At 47.7% G+C, this 23810-nt stretch overlaps 1 protein-coding gene across 4 annotated transcripts in view; it reads right to left on the minus strand.

Annotated features, from left to right (window-relative positions):
• The window catches only part of SHISA6 (shisa family member 6), a 236621-nt gene that overhangs the window by 110569 nt on the left and 102242 nt on the right, over nt 1–23810 (minus strand). For 3 of the 4 annotated variants that reach the window (XM_059046621.2, XM_067021104.1, XM_059046620.2), the window contains exon 3: nt 8506–8601. The exons of the other annotated variant lie outside the window; for it this stretch is intronic. In XM_059046621.2, the coding sequence (XP_058902604.1) occupies nt 8506–8601 (96 nt within the window). The remainder of the gene's footprint in view (nt 1–8505; nt 8602–23810) is intronic. 4 annotated transcript variants of the gene reach the window in all.

A 23810-nucleotide genomic window follows, 5' to 3' on the forward strand; every position in this document is an offset into this window, starting at 1 on the left:
GCCTATATGTGCTGGCATGGGGCGCACGGAGTACCACTGAGTTAAAGCTGAGACACTGAGTCAGTGCCTGGCTCTCGGTATTCAGCCATTAATCAGGAGTCAGCAGGCAGAGGAAACCGAGAGGGCAGGTCAGAACAATCAGCAGGCAGCTGAGAGCTTTGGTGCCCTCAGCCCAGAACCGCAGAGGTCCTCCGGCCTGCTCCCGTTCCTTCCTGGTGCCCCCAGCCTACAGAGAGGCACAGGCAAGAAGGCTCCCAGACGGTGCTGGCTTCTCAGAGGCTGATCTCAGGCAACCTAGGCCCAGCCTTCCCTCTCTCTTGCGATATTTGCCAGCTCACTGCTGCCATGGAGACCGGACGCCTTCTGCGGTTTACTTGGAATACAGCCTCCAAACACCTGGGTGTAGTCAAGCCCACTCGCCCCCCTGGCTCCCCAGAGTGTGAAAATGTCTAAGCTGGATTTCTGGAGCCAAACAGCACAGGGCTTTCCTCATTACGGTCCACAGGATGGTCTGAAAGCTCTTGCTCAGATCCTGGTGTGGGGTGGTAGCCTGCAGTTCCATAGAGGCCCATGCACCTGTTCTGTCTTTTCCAGAAGAGCAGATCTAATTTCAAACCCTGTATCACACGCGGCCATGGCAGCGCCCAGACAAATGCGCTGGAGGGAGGGGTGCGCACAGGCCCATGGGTGCATGGGGTTCAGGCCAGCAGTGGGGCTCGGGCAAGGGCTGAAGTAGATGACTGAGAACCGCAGTGCTGGGGGAACCACACGCCCACGTGGAAGCAGAGGAGCCGAGCAGGTCTCTGACTCAGTTTTGGTTGTCCTCCTGGCTTCATTCGGCCACCCACTCCCACGGATATCCCGTGGACCTTGTCATCACCCAAAGCTCACACCTCCTGCGCTTTGTCTCCCACCCATCACGCCCATCCAAAGGCTCTGGTCTTTGCTTTCCCTGCTCTGATGTCCCCTTCCTGGTAGACCTTTTACCCAGACTCATCACTGACTGACACCCGTGCGCTGCTGGATGTTAGAACCCCTCTCTGGCTTTGTTCTCTTCTCAGGGAGCAGGTGCCATCTGCCCAGCCCCTCCCTCTGGGCCACCATTGCTCCTCCTCTTCCTTGGATTTGGGGGCTGAGCAGCCGGGGTGCCACGTCTGCCAGTCTCCTTGCTGAGACCCCTAAACTGACATCAGGATGGTCACTTCTCCAGCTTTGGCCTCAACACCTGCTCCAACGCCCGTACCCCCTTCGTAGCATTTATGCCCCCCTCCATCTTCTGTCTCAGACCCCATGGAGAGTCTGGTGGGCAGCAGGGATGGCCACTTCCAGCCTCGCCCTAGGGAACATCATCTAGACAAAATGCAGCAATCCATCCAGGATCTTCCGGTGGGGTCTGGGACGCTCCCCACAGGGCAGCAGTTTCTGGTGCCCTGGCCTTATCTCCATCTCTCTGAGGCCGTGCAGGTGCCAGCTAACAGGCAGCAGCGTCTTCAACCCACTTCTCTGGGCTCTAGAGATGGGTGTGGAAGATGCTCGGAAACCAGGCAGGCTGGGCCTGCTCACACGTCCTCACTAAGGTGACCAAGTGACCTCATTCGCCCAGGACTGAGGGGTTTCTTAGGACACAGGCCTCTCCGGGCTAAAACTGGAACAGTCCTGGGCAAACTGGGATGGTTGGTCACCCTAATGCTTACAGTGGATGACCTTGCTTCTCGAATCACTGAGCAGGGATCCCATACGCCCACCTGCACGCACACCTGTAGCCAAATACCCTGCTTGCAACTCTGGGTGGATTTTGCCCTTAGACGAGGCCCGCCCCCCCGCCCCCACCGGTGACCGATTCCATCAAGGAGTCGCTCGCCTATCAAGGATGCCACTTCTGAAATATACCATCCCCCACTCCTGCATAATCAATTTCCCCTTCTTTACTGGATCCTTCCTATCAGCAAACAAATATCAAATATGCTGCGATTTCTCCCATCTTTTTTTTTTTTTTTTTTTGCGGTACGCAGGCCTCTCACTGTTGTGGCCTCTCCCGTTGCGGAGCACAGGCTCCGGACGCGCAGGCCTGGCGGCCATGGCTCACGGGCCCAGCCGCTCCGCGGCATGTGGGATCCTCCCGGACCAGGGCACGAACCCGTGTCTCCTGCATCGGCAGGCGGATTCTCAACCACTGCGCCACCAGGGAAGCCCCTCTCCCATCTTAAAAAAGACAAACCTCTCTTTATATCATGCTGCCTTCCAGCTACTGCCCTCATTCTCCCTTCTCCTTCACTTTAAGACTCTAGAGAGTCGTCTGTACCTGCAGTCTCCTATTCCTCTTCGCCCCTTATTTTAACAATCTTTTAAAACTTTTTATTATGGAACATTTCAAACATATCCTGCAATAGAGAGGCGAACACGATGAACCCTTCTCTTCCCGTCACTCAGTTTGCCCTGATCGTGTCGAAGTACATCCCAGGTGTCATCCATTCCCTCTTGCGTCCATTGGATGGATGAGTTCCCCCACCACCCCCAAACTGCCCCTGCCAAGCTCACAATGACCTCCACATTACAAGTCACACCGCAGTCACTTCTCAGGCTTCACCTCCCCTGACCTCTCTACAGTTTAAAACAGCTGATGGCTCTCTCCCGGAAACACGGATTTTCTTCCCACTTGATTTCCAAGGCTTCCCCCAGCCCTGGTTTTCTTGCTTCCTGGCTGCCTGCTCCTGACTGGCCTCCTCTGCAGTTCCCTCCTCACCTCCCCAACTTCATCTTTTCTTCTGGAGCCTCTGCTCACCCGCTAGCTGATCTCACCCAGCGTCCGGCTTCATGTACTGGAAACTCCCCCATTTACATCCCCAGGCAGGACAACTCCCCCGAACTTGACATTTCCACGTGGTGATTAAGAAGCATCTAAAACTTAATATGAAGTCAGATTGAATTCACTTCACCCCCAGCCTCTGCCGAAACCCTGGCCCTCCCACAGACGCCCCTCTTCCTAATACCTCAGGCCCAAAGCATCTTGTTTTTCGTCCTGCCCAGAGTGGCAATCAGATCCTCAAGTGACCCCCAGGCCCTGGGTGGCCCAGCCCCTCTCTGACCTCACCCGCTACTGCCCACACCCAGGCCCCATCCGCTCCAGCCTCACGGCTGTCCCTGCACCAGCCAGCCAGGTGGGCGGTGGGTGGCTGTTCCCTTGGTCTGGGAAACCCTCCCACCCCCGAATCCAGGCGATTTGACCCTTCACCTCCTTCAGCCTTTGCTCAAATGCCAGTGTTTTTTCTGAAGCCTTCTGGATGCTCTTTCTAAAAACTGCAACTCCTTCCTTCATTCTCTCATTCTCATTTTGCTCCATCACTTTTAACTCCTTTTTGACATACTTCAGAGATTTCCTTCTTTCTTTCAGTATGTCTGCCATCTCTCTCTGGCAGGTAAAGTCTGCCTGCTGCATCCTCAGGGCCTAGAAGGGTGTGTGGCACAGAGCAGATGCTCAGCCCGCGAGCCGACATGGAGGCATGAACGGCCAAGGTGGGCAGCAGTGCCTACCTCCTCCCAATGGGAGTCACTTTGGGGCTCCTACCTTTCAGCAAAGGCTTCAGGGATTTCTCTGTCTGTCTGTCCCTTACACACACACACACACACACACGGGTGGAAAGGACCCGAGGAACAGAGCCGGTCAGCACAGATCAGATGCATTTGCTGACACCACCACCTGGAAGGACTTGGGCCTGGCGTGGCCTGGGCTACACGGGTGGAGATCAAGGGAATTAACAGTAGGTCCCTTGGGAGCTTCATCTTCAGGCTTTTTCATCCAGACTCAAAAACAGCCAGCCTGTCTGAGATTTTTAACCAAAGCGCCTGGACAGCAGAGGGTGTCCGTAGGTGTGTTCACTGAGACAGACCCTGAATAATTATCTGAAGAGACTGAGCTTCCTTTCTGGAAGGACAGACCGTGCTCATCTAGTGTAAATGCCCCAACTCCTGATCTTTTTTTTTTAATTGAAGTATAGTTGATCTACAAGGTGGTGCTAGTTCCCGGCCCGTCTTCTTTTTGTGACTTCCTGTCTCGTAAAGTGTGTCCTCTAATAAAACAGCCATCAGTCACTGAGTGCTCACGACATGTGGGACCCGCTGACCCACCGCCCAGCCCACCTCGGCCCTTCCGTCTTCACAGGACAGGATGTGTGGGGCTTGAGTACCTGCTCTGGAAGCAGGTCTGGATGGGACAAAACAGCTCTAACTGTCTCCAGTTGACCTGGGCAGGCCACTCAACGGCTCCAGCTTCAGTTTTTCACCAGTAAAAATGGGGACAAGAGCTCTCCCGTGGGGTTACTGTAAAGGCGCAAATAAGACAGTGCCGGGGCTTCCCTGGTGGCGCAGTGGTTGAGAGTCCGCCTGCCGATGCAGGGGACGCGGGTTCGTGCCCCGGTCCGGGAGGATCCCACGTGCCGCGGAGCGGCTGGGCCCGTGAGCCATGGCCGCTGCGCCTGCGCGTCCGGAGCCTGTGCCCCGCGAAGGGAGAGGCCACAACAGTGAGAGGCCCGCGTACCACAAAAAAAAAAAAAAAAAAAAAAAAAAAAAAAAAAAAAAAAAAAGACAGTGCCGGCACATAGTAACTGCTTGGTAAAGAGAAGCGTTTATCCGTGGGTTTTCATCGTGGCAGCCCGAGTGGACCCTCTGTGCCCTTAAAGACTGCCCTGGGTTCCCGCGGGAGAGTCTGGGGGGCTCTTGACAGAGGAAAAGTTATAGGGGAAACTTGGTCTAAACTCATGGCTCCTCTGGATCAGTATCTTCCTGAGACTTGACTCCCATTTACCCGAAGGGGTGAGCAAAGCAGGAGGTCAAAGAAGAAATCAGAGCAGGGAGACATGCAGAATTAGTTCCCCAGGAGAAGGAGAAAATACAAGGAAAAGTTAAGAATTATAGGAAAAGGTGAGATCACGTCATTCAGTTAGAAAGTCCTGAAAGGGGGCGTAAGTACGAATTCTGGTGCCCGTGAGCCTAAGGCAGTGCTATGCCACCTAGGAGGCTGGCCAATGACTGTGTGGCCCCCTAGGCTAAAATGTGGGGTCTCCCAACAGGATAGAGATGGAGCAGGGGGCCTGGGTGGTTAGGAAGCCCCTAGGGTGAGAATTCTATTTCTTCTAATGTCTCACCTTCTCCAGCCCATTAACAAAAGAATATCTACTTAGCTAGGCTTCATCCGAAGAATTTAATTATCCATGTACCTGTGAATCTTGTTATAAAGCAGGCAGACATATATGCGCCCTCAACCCCACTGTCTGAATTTGGGGGAGCCCCACTGGAGGTGGAGCGCACGTCTCTCTGCGATGCCTCTGGGACCCCCAAAACGGAGCACAGGACCGGGAGCATCCCAGCTTCTCAGTGCCATTCAGAACGAAGACCACCCACGCTCGGTCTCTCCGATAATCAGAGTCTGACAGAAATCCACGTTCAACTCAGTGGTGAGGTCGGTGGGTCAATGCTATCACCTTCTAAAACAGGTGTTGGCTACCTCACAAGTTCCGAGAGTCAGGGTGGGGCTATGCTGTGGGCAGGTACCACCAGAAGGCCTAAGGCACACGTAAGAAGCAGGAACAAAAAAAGGAATAAAGGGGGAGCGACCGGAAAGGCAGTAATTGGAGTTGAAGCAAAAGTAAATAAAGAAAGAAAAGGAAGAGAATCAAACACGCATGATGCGGAAGAGCCCCGGGTTAGATGTCTCTGAGTGGTCCCCTGCCCACGGGGCATTTACACGGGGCTGCTTTACTTAGAAGTACCATTCAGAGCTGAACTTGCTTTGTTCTCAAGGAAGCCAGGACAGAGCTTGGCCCTTTTCCAGAGATCTAGGCTGAGCAGGGATAAAGGGTCTTGATATTGGAAGGGAACCCCCGTTTCCAAATCGCCACTTCCTCCCCAATCTCTTAGCATCTAAATACGAAAATACACGCAAGGCACATTCCCGGAAAGAGGGGGTTTCAGAGGCCTTCTTGAGTGGAAGGGAATGGAGAAGAGGACCTGGTCAGGGTGATGGACCACGAGGACAGGCCATGCACACACAGGAGGGCTGGGTGAGACCACAGAACAAGATGAAATGGGGAAATAATAAGCAGAGGCCACAGCAAAGCCGCCACACGCTTGGGCGGGGTACAGTCTCCTGGATGCCCAGGTGACAGTGACTGCAAGGACAGAGAAGGATAGAGGAATCACCTGTATGTGCTCCGATGGAGGTCTCGCTCATTTGAAAGCAGCCTCACAGCCACACCCATAAATACACGATCAATCGGGCTCCCCTGTGGCTCCAATCTCACCTCCTTCTAGCCTGCTTCACTCACGGGCCTCCTTCCTATTTCTTGATCTACAAGAAACCTACTTCAGGGCCTTCCTGATGCCCCTGCCTGGGAGGCGAGTCTGTTCAATTACCCCCTCATCCGAGAGGTCTTCCTTGACAACAGTAGCTCCCCGCCCCCTCCACCTGCTTTAGGTTTTCTCCCTGCACTTAGCATCAAGGGTTTATTTTGTCTGCTTCCCCCAATGGAATAGGAGTTCCACAAGGCTGGATTCTATTTTGTTTTACTTCTGAATATTGCTTAGTGCATGCCAGGCCTCATGAAATATTTGTCGAATGAATGTGTGTACCCAAAGCCATAACATTTACAATATACATATAAAGAGTTCTACTGATTGAAGTGTTGGGTGTTTCAGGTTGGACCAGCTATAAGGGGCAGGGTAAGGGTGGGAAGCCACTGCCGTTGAGAAGCCTTAGTAATAAGTAAGGGTAGAAAGCACTGCAGTTGAGAAGGCCATGTTCTGTTGGAAAGATCCCAATTTGTAGCTCTGCTCCGTGGGTCATGGGGGTGTGGTAACTAGCCTCCAAAGTGGCCCTCAATGAGACTAGGCACCCAATATTCACACCCTTGTGTAGTCCCCCATCCTGAACAGGGCTGACTTGTGTAACCAATAAAATATGGTGAAAACGCTGATGTGTAACCCATGGCCTTGGTCATGGAAGACACTGTGGCACCTGTCTTTTTCTTTCTTGGATCACCCATTCTGGGCAAGCCCAGCCACCATGCTGTGAGGACACTCAAGTAACCTTGGAGAGAATGGCATGGGGAGGAACTGAGGCCTCCTGCCAACAGCCAGCACCATATAAGTGCGCCACCTTGGAAGCAAGTCCTCCAGCCCCGGTCAAGCCCGATTCAGCTGATGCAACCCCCGCTGATACCTTGGCTGTAACCTCATGAGAGACCCCCAAGCCAGAAGCACCCAACTCAGCTGCTCCCAAATTCCTGACCCACACAAACTATGTGAGATGAGAAATGTTTATTACTGGTTGAAAATGCTACATTTTAGAGTAACTGGTTTCACAGTGATAGATAATTATCACAAAGCAGATGACACGGGGGTCATATCTCCCAGGCTTGAGTTGATATGAGTACGTCAAGGATTGTGTCTTTTACCAGTTAACTGTGAGGCCCATTTCCCCTTCCCAAGCCATCTGGTCCCAATTTGATTCTGCAACTCTTAGTAGCCACAAATGCCACCTGTATCCTCGATAAACTTTATTTAGACACAAAGAGACACAACAGAAAATACATACACAGATACAGATTTTTTTTTTCTCTATAGGATGAACAAACATCACACAGGGAATTTAAAAATTGGGTGCATGGAATGTAAGAAAAAATTGCAAAGTTCCTTGTTCACTCACACTTAAAACAAACACATATTTCAGGGGAAGACAGGGATATACCACCCCTACAACAGAATTCACAGTTGTCTATAACAGTACACGGGTGTTAGGAAGGTAATCAAAGGAGTTAGGGATCCAGTCACTCTTGATATGACAGAAAGCTCACAACACTAGTAGAACTCTGTTTAAACAAAAGACAGAATCGAAGATGCCACACACCCCCTGCACAGATGCTCTGCAAGCTGTCAGCTAGGTCATAAAGCAGCTCAGCAGAAATGCCACGTTAACGTTCAGCGTGTGGCTTGAAGGTCTGTGTAACCTCCACCTTTGTATGCCCATCATGGAGAGTTTACATAGACACACTAAGGACGCCAAGAACCTCGACATGCGTGCTGGCTTCGAGACCCACAGTACAGAACATTGACAGCAGTTTATAAAATGTGGCTTTCACATGGAAAGGAATAATAGCCAAGAAGAGAACGAACACTTTGCAGATGCTGCCACATCCGTCGGCAGTGTTTCCCACCATGCCGCCTGCGGTCCCCTCCCACGGGGAGCCACTGGCATCTGTGTCCTGCTCCACACCGTGGGCGGGGCAGGACGCATACCTCTTGGAAGTCTATTATTGCCTTCTAGAGTCACACCTGTGACCTCCTGGTCACTCCTGTCAGAAGCCACACATGTCACCAGGATAAGCAGCCATGGAAACCACCCAACTTATCCTGTCCTGGACCAGCCTCTGGCCTCCAACACCATCTTCACATTTCAGATTGGGGTTCCCTAGGCAACCCCTGTATTTTAGTAAAAAATGGTTTCCACTGTACCCTTCGTGTGTCCTCTTCCTAACGTGACAAATCCAGATGAGATGAAGTTATGGAGATCAGGTCCTCCACTTCGGTAAGCATCCTTCCCATAATGTCCTGTAAGAAGATGGGGCAGAATTACCTGGCGCATCCATGACACCAACAAGAAGACAAACATTGCTGCTCCAGTTCACCCAACAATGACGGTGAACTTAATTTCAAATCAGCAGCTGAGTCAGAAGGTAGAAGCAATCAAGGGAAAAAAATATATATATATTACTTTATAAATTTATATATAATATATATTATAAACATATAAAGTATATATGAAGTATGTAATATATAAGTATTACATATTTTATATATATTACCATTTTAAATACGTACACATATATATGTGTGTATATATATATATATACACACACACACACACACACACACACACACACACACACATACACATACATGCACATATAACTGTGCAACAAAGAAGAAAGTTCTGGGAAGCTTATGTTAAAAGGAGAGGTGGGAAAAAGGGCTTGACTTTGGCATTTCTGACTGAGCACATCAGAACTTAAGTCTGTTTGTCCTACCATCCTTTCCTTTGTCCCAGCTTCCTTCTTTCTTTTTCTTGTCTTATTCCTTTGGTTTCTTTCTTCCCAAAGCGTAGAAGTGCAGGTCTGATCAGAATGCTCTATGTGTGTGTATGTTTATGAATCACACCTCATCTTACGAATTATAGCCTTGTGGCTTAGGAGAAATCCAACATCCACTGAGGCTGACAGGTAGGGTGGTGGCTCTAAAACACTGGGAAAATATTTATGTGTTTTCCTCTCTCGACTTTCTGTAGTAAGATTTTTATCCCTCATCAGCCTCATCTATCCATCTACCTGTGGGGTTGGGGTGAGGAAAAGTCCAAGGACAGATTAGGACCCTGAGAGAAGACATTCAAAGAGAAGAGAAAGAGTTAATATTCTGTTTCTGATCAAAGTAGGATTTCACAATACACTTGAAATATAGGCATTATAAAGAAAAGAAGTCCTCTCTAAACACCATCTTCAACTATGCACATGTGAAAATGGAGAAAAGCTGTATTTTTGTCATGTTGCCACAAGAGCATATTAAAAACTGTACTTACAATTATTACAATGTACAGACTACCTAAGATGTAATGTTAAGTAAAAAAGTGGTAGAAAATGCTATATTAAGTATGATCACACTGTAAAAAAATGCAAACCAGTGTATTAAACAGATTGAAAGAAAACACACCTGATACTGACTACCACCTTTAGATAGTTGGAACGTGAGTCTTATTGCTGCTCTCCTTTCAACTTTTCTGTATTTTCCAAGTTTTTTTTCTATAATGAGTATGTAATTTTTATAATATAAATAGGTAAAATACATTTCCAACAGAAAAATCTATGATAAATGTAAAGACAACCTAAATCATTTTTTCTCAGCGAGGCACCCTCTGCATTAGATCTCAGAAATGGGCGTGTGTCAGAATCATCTGGAAGCTTTTCAAAATAAAGATGTCCCGACACCACTCCAGGGATTCTGGTTCAGTTGGTCAGGGTATTTTTAACGAGGTCTCTAGGTGGTTCTAATGTGCCACAGGGAAGAAGAACCATGGCCCTAGGGTAAATGGATAAACAACTGAATTTCAGTTTGTTCAGGTGGGTGCGAAGGACATTTGCTGGGGTCCTCGTGGGTGCCCAGCACCACCCACTATTTAGCTTCCGGACTCCAGCATCCTTCCTCTGAAGAGTGACGTCTGGCTGGCCCCGTTCCTTCCTTCCTTCTCCCAGATCAAAGGTTCTCAACCCTGAGTGTGCATCAGAAAAAAAACCAGAAGGGCAGGTTCAAACCTGCTGGGCCCCCCCGCCCCCAGAGTTTCTGAACCAGCAGATCTGGGATGGGACTCGGGGTTTTGCCTTTCTATCGAGTAGCCTGGTGATTCTGATGCTGTCGAGCCTAGGGACCAAACACTGAGAACCGCGATCCTAGTGCATGAAGAACAGAAGAGAATTTTGCCATTGTTTCCCTCATGCCCTCCACTCCGGAATAAATACCTCCTTCCTCAGGGCACACAGCTTTCCATAAGGAACTCGCTTGCTGTAAAATAATGTACTCACAACCCAGAGTTTTATAGAAAAGAATTACTGGAGCTGAACTAAGAGGCTTCTGCCCATATCCCAAGCCATGTCACAGCTCCAGAAATCCAACTCTAGTACTGGAAAAATGCAACTTCATCAGCATCAGGGGATGAAGGAGAAATGGACAAGGGGCGTGTGGAGGGGTCACTGCCCCGCCACGGCCCCTCCCGACAACAGAAGAGTTAAGAAAAGGAAGTAACAATTCTGAACCCTCATAAATCTGGACCTCATTAATTCAGAACCTCTGTTACGTCCTGCAGAGTTTGGGCTGGTTTATTTTTGTGCTCCTTATAAATAAAATTTTTGATAAACAAATCAATCCTGAGAAAGACGGCACATAAAACAGTGCCTTTGCTACTTCAATTCATTTTTATCTGTCAGCTGGAACAAGGTCCCTCAGGGTTAAGCACTGCGCTACTGCTTTGGGGTTGTGCTTGAGTGAAAGTCAACTAAATCACCCGATCACCTACTATGTGCCAGACAAAGGGACAGAGCCTCTGAAAACACGGTTTAATCTGACATAGCGGCCGAACATTCTGTAGCATTATGCAGTTTACAAAGATCATTCATATATATTATTTGCTTAAAATTTTAATCACTACCACGTGGTAAGTTGTCTATTATTATTACTCCCCCATTTTATTGATGGAAAAACTGAGGCCAGGGGTGTCAAGTCGGAAGATGACTGAACCATCACTAGCATCCTGGTCTTCTGTCTGCAAACCCCATGTCGGTTCCGTCCTGTGCACCTGGCTTCGTTTACTCCTCACAAGAGCCCTGTGGAAAAAGGTCACTTTCCCAAGTTCATGGAGCTAGTCAGTGGTGGACCCTGGATCCCGACCAGGTCTACCCGCCTCTAAGTCCACACTCTTTCTACAACCCTCTCCCTAGCCACCTCAACCCTCAGTCTGAACAAGTGCAGTTGTGATTCTTCTCTGAGGCTTTAGCCAGGACCCCAGGGAAACGCTAAGCCAGGAGAAGCCCATGTGATGATTCCCAAGTTCACAGACGCTGGATCTCAGACGTGTGGAGTTTCAGATACTGAGGTTTTGAGGGGAATGAGGCAGGACCAGGAGCCCGTAACGGGAATAAGGAATTCTATGGTCAAACAGGTCTGGAAAATACTGAGTTCAAATGAAAAGTAAATACAAAAACCAAGTCTAGACACCTGTCACTGGGTACCCAAGTCTCCAGGGAGCCTTTATATTTTTCAACAGCCTCTCTCGGGACAGCTGGAAAAGGCACGGTGGCAGTTTCGGCTTTTGTTCGAGCCGTGGTCCTCAAACTTGAGTTCATCAGACTCACCTGGACGGCACAGATTGCCCAGCCCCAGCCCCGGAATTCCTGATTCAGTGGGTCGGAGGTGAGGCCTGATAATTTTTGTTTCTAACGAGTTCCCAGGTGATGCTGATGAGGGCCTCAAGTCCAGGGACCAGACTTTATGAAGCACTGTGTTTCAGAGAACTATGGGCAGGTCAGTCTTCAGCCAGATCCGGGCCAATGAGAAGAGGTCAAGGTCTAGAATGATTTACGTTCTCTGTACCCTCCAAAGGAACAATCACTTCCTTCAAGGACAGTGTGAAGAGAAAGGCTGGTAAGTTGAAGCCCTATTCAAGTGGACGGTCAGATGTGAGGAGAGGCAATGCCCATTCTTTGCCCTGGGGGTGTGCAGAGTTCAAGGGTCAATGATGTGAATGGTATGAATGGGTACCACAGAATTCTTTAGCCATAACACGAAGAGCCACCCCCTTCTCTCTTCTGCAGCTATGACCCCAAGTCCATGCCCTCCTGCTGGCCATCGAGGCAGAAGGCTAAAGGAGCACAAACTTTGCCCAAATTGCAGTTCCAGAGAGATGGCCCCTATATCCAGCAGAGCTCCAGGCAGAGGTAAGCGGGGACTCTGTGAGCGCACGTAAGTGGCAGGCTGACACACCCACGTGGCAACATCACAAACACACAGCCCCCGATCAGGAACAAGGGTGGTCGCAGGTTGCACGGAGAGTGTGCCTGCCCCCACCTGCTGGACCAAACTTGCAAAGCAGCATCTGGATGGCGTGGCTCCCTCCAGGTCTGCCCCTGCCCTCTCACCATCAGCATCCTTCAGGGGTCAGGGGTCACAGGAACAGCACCGAGGGACAATGCTCCCCAGGTGGGAGGCGGATGAAAGCTAAAGAGAGGTCTGGGGCTGGGCTGCTGGAGTTGCCTGATGCGGGTGGCTCTGATGAGATAGCGGCCTTGAGTACACGGGAAGTTTCTCTATAAAGGAGACTTGCTGCAAGAAACAGGAGGGAAAAAATAAGGTAATATCTGAATGGTGACCTCAATAAGATTGAAGAGAATTTCGCAGCGGTGAAGTTCAGTCAGCAGCCATGGAGGAGGCTGGGGGAACAGAGTGATCAGGACAGTCTACCTGAGCTGCAGATATGCACAGCAGGGTGGGTAAGGAAGAAGTTGGTGAGGACAATTCCAACGAGAGAGATGCACTGGGTGGGTACTCGGTAGGGAAGGATGAAGAGACGAGAAGGACGGGAGGAAGGAAGGAGACAGAAAGGACGACTCCAGAAGCCACTCTCTATTTAAAATAAGATGCCCAGCAGAGAGGCAGAAGGGATAATTCAGAAACAATAATGAAAAGTGAATAGGTTTTCTTTTGAGGAGGTGGAAGACTTTAGTCTTGAGTCAAATATCAGACTATACGTTTGAAGGACAGATATCTAAATATATATATACATACACGCTGGTGAAACGCCACTTAGGAAGAAAAGGGGAAAACACAAGCCAACCTCATAAAACACTCAAATCTACGGAAAGTGAAGGGATCCTTTAAAGAAGAAAAGGGGAAAACACAAGCCAACCTCATAAAACACTCCAATCTACGGAAAGTGAAGGGATCCTTTAAAGAAGAAAAGGGGAAAACGCAAGCCAATCTCATAAAACACTCAAATCTACGGAAAGTGAAGGGATCCTTTAAAGAAGAAAAGGGGAAAACGCAAGCCAACCTCATAAAACACTCAATCTACGGAAAGTGAAGGGATCCTTTAAAGAAGAAAAGGGGAAAACACAAGCCAACCTCATAAAACACTCAAATCTACGGAAAGTGAAGGGATCCTTTAAAGAAGAAAAGGGGAAAACGCAAGCCAATCTCATAAAACACTCAAATCTACGGAAAGTGAAGGGATCCTTTAAAGAAGAAAAGGGGAAAACGCAAGCCAACCTCATAAAACACTCAATCTACGGAAAGTGAAGGGATCCTTTAAAGAAGAAAAGGGGAAAACGCAAGCCAACCTCATAAAACACTCAATCTACGGAAAGTGAAGGGATCCTTTAAAGAAGAAAAGGGGAAAACGCAAGCCAATCTCATAAAACACTCAAATCTACGGAAAGTGAAGGGATCCTTTAAAGATGAAAAGGGGAAAACGCAAGCCAACCTCATAAAACACTCAATCTACGGAAAGTGAAGGGATCCTTTAAAGAAGAAAAGGGGAAAACACAAGCCAACCTCATAAAACACTCAATCTACGGAAAGTGAAGGGATCTTTTAAAGAATTTTGAGACTTTTATTTCGGTAGAGGGGAGGGGATGGGGGAGAGGCAAAATGGCTGAAGGGGATGGAGAAGTACAAACTTGGGTTACAAATAAGTCATGGGGGGCATAAAGCTCAGCACGGGGAACACAGTCAGTAATATTGTATTAAGTCTGCACGGCGACAGGTGGTAACTAGGCTTTCTCTGATGATCATTTTGCCACTGATATAAATGTCAAACACTAATATAATGTTGTATATCAATTATGCCTCAATAAAAAAAAAAAGAATCCAAGAAGTGTTTTTTCTTGTTTTCCTGAGTTTGGTTTGTTTGTTTGTATCTGTTTCTGGTAAAAGCACCTTCTAAAAGCAAAAGTATACTTCTTTTTTGTCGCACTTTAACAAGCTGAGACTTCTGTATCAACCAGTAATGTAAATGAAGTCCGTGCTCATTAATAAACCAGAAGAAAATGAAACTCTGATACATCAAAAGCAATCATGAAACTCTAAGTCAACGAACAGAAACACAGATTTATATTAATATCAAGAACACACAAATAACTTCAAATTAATAAGAAAGTGAAACAACCCAATAGAAAGAACAGGCGAAAGAGATGAATAAGCAAGTCACAGAAGGGAAAACCGGAAGAGCCAATACACGTAAAGCGGTGTTCCATCTCACAGGTAATCAGGGAGATTCAAATTAAAACCATAACGAGGTATCACTTCACACCCAGCAGACTAGCAAAACGAAAATGCCTGGGACTCTGGACACGGAGAAGCAGAAACAAGAAGTCTCGCACACTTCCGGTGGGAGCGCAAATTGGTACAACTGCTTTGGAAGGAACTTTGGTGACGGCTGATACAGTTGACAACAGACGCACCACAGAACCGGCAGTTTCACCTTCAGGTCTATAGGCCCGAGATAAATGCTCCTGCGTGAGCACAGGGAGCTACACACACAAGCGTGTTCAGGGACAACGCTGCTTCTAAAACAGACAAACTGGGGAAAAACCCTGTACTCCCCACCAGGAGAAAAGGGGTAAATCGCGGTATATGCAGACAACGTAATCCTATACAATGGTGCAGATACAATGAATCCGAGCTGCACCGACACGGACGATTCTTAGTTGTGTTGAGAACCACACTAAACTAGCTGAAGGCAAAGAGGGTGACGTCACAGAGAGTTTTAAAACATGCAACACACCACTATAGTGTTTAAATACGTGCAAATGCAGTGCTATACAAGTACAAAGAAATTCATGGACGTGATAAATACTGACTTCAGGAAAACATATACTTCTGGGGACATGTCTGACTACTAAATAATTATTTTATTTTGTTTCTAAGATAGCTATAGATAGATTCATTGATAGACGATGGATGAATACATAAATAGATGATCGATAGACACATAGATGGAAAGGTTACCCAAGTATTTTACTCACTTCCAAATTATTCTCCAACAATAAAGGAAACAGAGTTTCCAGTTTTTAAGAACTCAGAGACTAAAATATCCTCAAGCCCTCATTGGGAGAAGAAAAAGCTGCCCGATGATGAAATCTGTCAAGCAAGGAGTAAAACTACAGAATTTTTTTCTAAAATCATGGATGTACTTATTTGTAATCTTTACAGTACACAGATCCAAAAATTCATTAAGGAAAGATTGGTAAATTAGATTGTACATAACATTTAACAAATTGTCTTTATTGACCTAAATAAATTTGAGTGATACTGGAGTTGCCCTGGAAAATCTGGTATGCAAACAGGGCAATAAAAATATATTATTGCGATGAAATAAAACCAGAAGTAGCTTCCGCGGTAGGAGGAGCAGTGCTCCATCTTTAGAGCCCGCCCGCCTGCAGTGCGTTGCGCGCGCTCAGAACAGACAGGGAGCTGGTCTCTGGGAAGCTGGCAGGGAGCTCGACGCTGCTGGCCAGGGTCCTGCTCTGCAGCCACTTTGCTGTTGACCTTCTTCACGGGAAAACAGGCCACAGACCAACATCAAAACACATGTAAAACCCTGGGGTTTAACGTGTGGGAGAGGGGTTTCCCTTTGCTCACAAAAAGCTCCATCATATCACTAACAATGACCAACAACCACAATAATGATAATAACAATATACTAGAAAAAAATGCACAAGGAATATGAATAGGGAATTACCCTCCCCGCCCCCCAAAAGAAGGAAGAATTTTTTAAGTCAGTGGAGATATAAAAATGTGATTAACCTTAACTCATAATTAAGAAAATGCAAATCAAAACATGAGTTATTTTTTTCAAAAGATTAATCGATTTGGCAAAACTGGAGCATTTGATGAGACCCAGTGCCAGGGGAATGGGCTTTCTCACTGCTGCTGGTGGGAGTATAAATTAGTGGTGCCTCTTTGAAGGACAGGCCATTGACTTAGTATCTCACTGCTAGGAATTTTCCCTACATATATGCTCTCAAGTTTTTCCATAAGATATGAACCAGGCTAGACAGTGCAGCATTGATTGCAATACTTTTTGTCAATGGGGGGCTAAGTCAACGGGAATCTATCCAAACAATGGAATACTACACAGCTATTAAAAAGAATGAGGCAGGGCTGTGTGTGCCGATGTGGGAAGAGCTCTAAGGTATAGAAAGTGGGAAAAAAAGCAGAGTGTAGGGCAATGTTTCAGAATTATGCCTTTCATGTAAAGTAAAAATGAAAATAATATACACAGAGAGACTATATAGAGACCCGTTGCAGGCAGACTGGTTTATACAAAACTTTTTTTTTCTGCAAATAACCTTGCAAATGAAATACTAAAAAACTATCTTTCCTTTGAGGAGAGGGTCTGGAAGGAAGGGATGTGTTTACCTTTGAGTTTTATTACTTCCTGTACTGTTTGAATTTCCTAAACACGTATATGTGTTATTTTTCTTTTTGTACTGTTGACAGAGTTTATTGGGAATTACAGAGTGAGATCATGGGCCAGTCTTTGTGTTTCTCTTTGTACTTTTCCTAATATGAAAAAAACCACCTCTAATAACCGTCATTTTATAAAAAGAAGTATAGGGGCCAGGAAGTGAGAGGAGACACTTCTCCTTGTGTAAATGACACGGCATTCATCTAACGCAGACCCTAACACCCACCTGGCGGATTGGTGGTAAGGATTAAATGAGATCCTGTGTATAAATCGTTTTGTCTAATACTCTGCACCAATAAATGGGAGCTCCTATTCACATCGAGGTCATGGTCTCTCCTCTTTCCCATACAGGGAACTCCCTGGGGTCTTTTTTTTTTTTTTTGGCGGTACGCGGGCCTCTCACTGCTGTGGCCTCTCCCGTTGCGGAGCACAGGCTCCGGACGCACAGGCTCACAGGCCCAGCTGCTCCGCGGCACGTGGGATCTTCCCACACCGGGGCACGAACCCGTGTCCCCTGCATCGGCAGGCGGACCCTCAACCACTGCGCCACCAGGGAAGCCCCCTGGGGTCTTCTTATTCTGTGTGTGCCCTCAGCTGACCTCAGACCAGAGAGAGTCAAGGGCAGGAGCTGCAGAGAGCTTGGGCTTTGCTATTTGGCCTGAGAGCTCTTGCCCCAGGAAACCCTAGGGCTCCCTCTAATTCCCAAGAGCACACACATATGGCCCCATGGGGGACCTGGGGCTGGGAGCCAGGAGGCCTGCATCCCTCCATGCAGTCATCTTTGGTTGAGTGAATAAAGTAGCTCTGAGCTAGCTCTACCAAGGTAAACTGGGGGCAGGCCAGGTCGGATTGCAGATTTTGCACCGACAGTGACTAGTTTAGAAATCTCCACAGAGCAGCTGCTGGGAATGCTTTATGTGACAATTCTAGTGCTTGCCCACAAGCACATGGGGACTGTTTCCTCCAGAGTCTGTGCAGTCAGCAGAGCTGTGGGCAAATACGCTGGGCAACCCCAAAGATCTCCCCTCTGGTGTCTTCCCTCTGCTGACTCCATAGCCGGGAGACCTGGGGATGGGACCTGCCAGGTGTGCAGCCCACCTGGTGAAGGCCAGGTGTTCATGGCTGTGAGGGCTCAGGTAAGCAACCCCAGATTGCCAGACAGTACGGGAACCACCTTGCCCAATATTCTCATTTGACAAAGGAGGAAACGTAAATCCACAGAGGGGGAGGAGAGGCACTGTCAAGGTCACACTGGGAGACAGTTTTGGACACTGGCCCACCCCGCCCCCGATCTTGACTTTCAATTTGGTGCTTTTCATCCTATTATCGTTGTGCCCTAGGAAAGTCGGGGAATTTCATCAGATACAGAAGAATGAAGATTTTGAGCAGGGTGGAGTAAGGGCAGAACCTAGAATACAGCTTGGTAATCATTGCACTAGGGAACAAATCCTCCAGAAAGTGATTCATAAAAGAACCCCTTTCAATTCAAATTAATGTCTTCTGAATCATCAGTTTGGTTAATTTGGATTTAAGAAAACTGGTTCTTTGTGCCTGAAACCAAACCAAACAAACAGACAAACAAAAACATCAATATGTACTCTGTAGAGGTCTCCAGCTGTGGCCAAGGGCAAACTCTAGGTCAACTTCATCCACTGCAATAGGGGGCTCTGCTGTGGTCTCTTATATGTTACATATGCTTTGCGGTAAGATTTTTTTTTAAAAGGAAGCATTGGGGCTTCCCTGGTGGCGCAGGTGGCGCCTGCCAATGCACGGGACACCGGTTCGTGCCCCGGTCCGGGAAGATCCCACGTGCCGCGGAGCGGCTGGGCCCGTGAGCCGTGGCCGCTGCGCCTGCGCGTCCGGAGCCTGTGCTCCGCAACGGGAGAGGCCACGACAGTGAGAGGCCAGCGAACCGCAAAAAAAAAAAAAAAAAAAAAAGGAAGCATCACATGACTCAAAAATAAAAGTTTGAAAACCACATCTCTAGTGCATCCTAATTATTTACCAAGGGGACGAGGGAGAGCCTTATTGGTGATGGCATTAATCTTCAGGGATTTTAGAAGGACGAAGCCCTCCTCCTCCAGCCATTGGGATAGAATCAAGGAATGCTACAACGGAAGGAGCGTTCAAGATCACCTTTTCTAGCCTCAGGACTTACAGATGAGGAAACTGGGGCTCAGAAGGGAGAACGAAGAGTCCAAGATCACTGCTGGCTGTAACAAAAATCCGCATCTTCCCAGATCAGAGCTCTCCCCAGTGCCCACGCAGCCCACGGTTTCCTCTGTACTGGAGGAAAGAGTGCAGAGGTTGATTTCTATTTCAGGGGACCCCGGTGTGCCATTTGTTTTCTCTTTAGATGTGCTGCCTCTAATCCTCTTGGAAAGACGCCCAGCATCTAACCAAATCCCCGTCTCTGCCCATGACACCATTTCAGTTGTTCTCATCGAGAGCAGGACCCTGCCCAAGAGGGGGCCTGAAGAAGGCCTGGGGAGAAGAGGCAAAGGATGCAGGGAGGGAAGAATCTCTCCTTGCCCCAAACCTTTTAGGAGATTAGGGTAGACGCAGGGGTCAGTCAGGAAATCTGTGAATTACTCAGACCCTCTCTTGTTATCGCAATGCAGATTTCTAGGGAGTGGCTTAGCCATGGGGTGACTGGGGCCTGCTTTCCCCTCTGACCCGTGACCTCTTCTCCTACTCTGCAAAAAACACTGAGCTTCCTCTGAGTGCGTCCAAATTAGTGTTGTGTGTGTGTGTGGGGGGGGGGGGGGAGTGTCAATGGAATGATGCTGAAAAACTCTACCATCTTATAGAGTTTTATCAGGTGCCCTTACATAGAGACATTGGCAACGAATGCCTGTTATTATCTAGAGGAAAATATTTGAAGACAATATTATCTCCATTTTGCAGATGAATAAACAGTCTCAGAGAGGTTCAATAATGATACGAAGTCCCAATATGACTAACCTGTGATTTAGGACAGAACCTAAATCCTATGTCACTACATATTCTTGGGATTACATTCATTCCATCATGCTTCTGGGAAAGCCATGCTTCTAGCCACGGCTCAAGGGACCCCATCTCTTCCAAAACGCACAAGAGAGAGACCCTTTTGCCTGAGAGAGACCAGAAGAAGAAATTAGAGAGGGGAGAATTTGGGGGGCTATAATTTTTTTCTATCTCCCAGTGGGAAGACAATTTAATGTGTGGGCTCTTACATATATCTGAGAAGTTATCCATGAGAGAAGATTTATATTCAAATGACCCAGACATGTCTCAGTAATAGACAGGAGGTAAGAGCACAGGCTTCCAACAAATCAACTTGGCTCTGACACCAGCCATGTGGCTCTGGACAAACCGTTTACCCGTCCTTAGCCTCAGTTATTCTCATCCATAAAATGGGGATGCTGCCTGCCTCATGAGGATGTGATGAATATGAAATTAGATGCAGGAATGCATATAAAGCACAGATCACTTTACACTTCTTCAATAAATTGTTACTATAACAAAGATTATTACTAGAGGAGCAAACCTGTACTATTTCAAAATACTCCAGGGAGAAAGGAAAGGAAGAGTCTTAGGTTCACGATTATTCAAAGCTCCAGGGAGGCCTCTCCGCTACCCACTACCTTGGGGAGAATCTCAAGGCTCACCGTTATCCCTCGGTGGTTTAGGGTCCTCTGCAATTGTCACCGATGTGCTCTGGAAAAGACAGACTCACCAAGATCTGGCGAGAGGAAACCGTCTCACATCAAAAGGAAGCCACTCCGTCTCCCACCGGCCTGCACTGGTTCCTTTGTGATTCTTCTCTCTTTCCCTGGAATGTTTGCTCTTTCACTTTCCAATGTCTTTTCTGGTTTCTCCTGCCTCCTGGAACCTCAGACACCTCCTGCTCTCCATTGCCTTCAACTGATGACCTGACCTCATGCTCCAGGAAGAAATTGGAGCAGTAGGAAAGGCACTCTCTCATTTATAGGAAATTGACATCCACCCTCTGTCTCTGTCTTCCCTGCTACTAAAGTGAGTGAAACACCCTTGTTAATATCCATCCCGGACTTCCCTGGTGGCGCAGTGGTTGAGAATCCGCCTGCCGATGCAGGGGACACGGGTTCAAGCCCTGGTCAGGGAAGATCCCGCATGCCGCGGAGCAACTAAGCCCGTTCGCCGCAGCTACTGAGCCTGCGCTCTAGATCCTGAGAGACACAACTGCTGAGCCCACAAGCCACAACTACTGAGCCTGCGTGCCACAACTACTGAAGCCCGTGCACCTAGAGCCCACGCACCACAACGAAGAGTAGCCCCCGCTCGCCGCAACTAGAGAAAGCCCGCGGGCAGCAACGAAGACCCAACGCAAGCAAAAATAAATAAATTAATTAATTTTTAAAAATCCATCCCCTCTCACCTTCTCAAGGACTTAGCTCCTAAAAGTACCCCTTCCTTGCTAATCATCCATCTCCCTTCCTCAACAGGCTCAGATACAAGTAAACCCCTCCAGATGCTCACCACCGTGAACACAATGCTCTCCCTTGACCCCAGGCCTCCCGGTCCGGTCGCTGCCCCATTTCTCTGCTGCCCCACGAAAGACAATCTGTCAAGAGTTGCTGAGAGTCACTTCCCTGCCCTCACATTTTGTTCCCGGTTCCTTTCTGTCCAGCTTGTGTGTCCATCTCTCCACTCAGTTATTCTTGCAGCATCAGCCACTGTGGTCCACCCTTTCTTCGCTGTGACCTCATCTTCGTTCGCTTACATCTGCAAAAATCCTATTTCCAAATAAGGACACGTTCACGAGGATTCAGACTTCAGCAGAGCTTTTTGAAGGACACGATTCAACCCATAACAACGATCAGAAGAAAACTTTACTTCTACAGCCCCCCAAAACCGTTTCTACCTACTCTTCCTCACCATCACCGACCCAGTCCTAGAGCCTTGATTCCTCTCTTTATCTCATCCTCCCATCATCAGAGAGCTCTCTGAGGACCATCTGCAAAACGCATCTGATACCCACCCACTGCTCTCCGTCTCTCCCGCCGCCTACTAGTTCAAAGCCACCACTACCTCTCATCCGACCTCCTGCGACAGCAGGACCAGCCTTCCGACCTACCTCTCTACCCACAGCTATCTATTCTCTACAGAGCACACTTAAAAGTAATCTCCCAAAGTGAGACATCGGATCCCACTCTGCCTCTTCTAAATATCTTGCACGGCTTCATAATACACTTAATAATAAAAATGTAAAATACTCTGCAAGACCCTGCATGCCATGGCCCTGCCAGCTTCCCCCTCTTCCCGCCTGCCTTACAGCCTTGCACTTGCCTTTCCCTCAACCTTGGAATACCCAGGCCTCAGATCTGTGCAAGCCCAGATCCTTCCTACTCATTCAGGTCTGATTGCAAATGTTACCTCCTGGGAGAGACCTTCTCTAATCACCCCATCTACCGTAGGCTCCCTGACATTCTCTATCACATCATTCTACCTTCATCATATCCATGGAGCCTTATGTAAAACTACCTTGTTCACCTCTTTGGTTATTGTTTATTGTCTATTCCTCTTCTTAAACCCAGAGCTTACCTTCCACAACAAGGGAAGCCGAGTATCTAGAATAGTGCTGGGCACATAGGTTGTACCCACTGGATAGCTGTTGATGAATTAAATGAATTTCTTCTCTCATAATTCTTCTTTAATCAATGCCAACTGCCTTAGAGGACGTTAAACCATTTAAAAAAATGCATGTGTGTGTGTATATATATGTTTATATATATATATATATATTTGACAATTTCAACCAATAATGTCTTTATATGCAGGACAACCTTAACCAAACAGGGAATTTCTTGACCTGTATTGTTATCAGTTGCAGTAATAATAATATAGCAGTAATAGCAATAATAGTAACAACTATAGCCACAATAGTTATTATTTCATACCGAGGGTTTTTATGAGCCAGACCCTCTGCTTTGTAATCATTATCTCGTTCAATCTCCATAAAACCTCCGGAGGAGGGCAAGCGTATCCCCTACTTTGTAGTTGAGGAACTTGAACCTCCAAGTGTTTAGGTATCTTGCTCCTATTCACATATCTCATTGGTGGATGACCTAAGGCTTAAAAAACTGACGTTTATAACTACAGTGAGATACCATTACACACCCACCAGAATGGCTAAAATTAAAAAGGCTGGCAATACCAACTCTCATTCACTGCTGGGGGAACCCACAATGATAAACCACTTTGCAAAAAATTTGGGGAGTTCTACTGAAGATAACATATTCCCTGCTCTACACCTCCAGAGTTCCACACGGCACATAAGCAAAAGAAAACCTTCCCTGGTTTAAATAATTTGTCCCAAAGTGCGCAGCTAGTCGTGTAAGTGGGCAAGATGTGAGAAGAACACTGTTCTACCCATGGCCTGTAGCCTTTCGGCAGCTTCCGGCTGCCATGAGAAATAAAGACACATTAAATTGCGAGAGAGGGAAATTTGGCAAAGCATCAGAAAGAAGGTCAGTGGAGGTCATGTTCAAAAGAACTGGGCCCGGGAATATGGGATCAAGGATTTCAGCTCAATGGCAAGAAGTGAAAAAGAATATCGTGTCCAGTATCCTGGGCCCGAGGAACCCTTTGACAAGTCCTGCAGGTGATCAATCAGCTATGGCACGCAGTCTGTTCTCCCCATGACATGGAAAAGGGGAGAGTCCCCTGAACCCAGGTGGCCATGACCTGGTCCCACCTCTGAGTACCTACAGCACTTGCCCTATCCCTTAGG

The sequence above is a fragment of the Kogia breviceps genome, chromosome 19, assembly GCF_026419965.1.
Source record: "Kogia breviceps isolate mKogBre1 chromosome 19, mKogBre1 haplotype 1, whole genome shotgun sequence".
In the NCBI taxonomy this organism is placed as follows: domain Eukaryota; kingdom Metazoa; phylum Chordata; class Mammalia; order Artiodactyla; family Physeteridae; genus Kogia; species Kogia breviceps.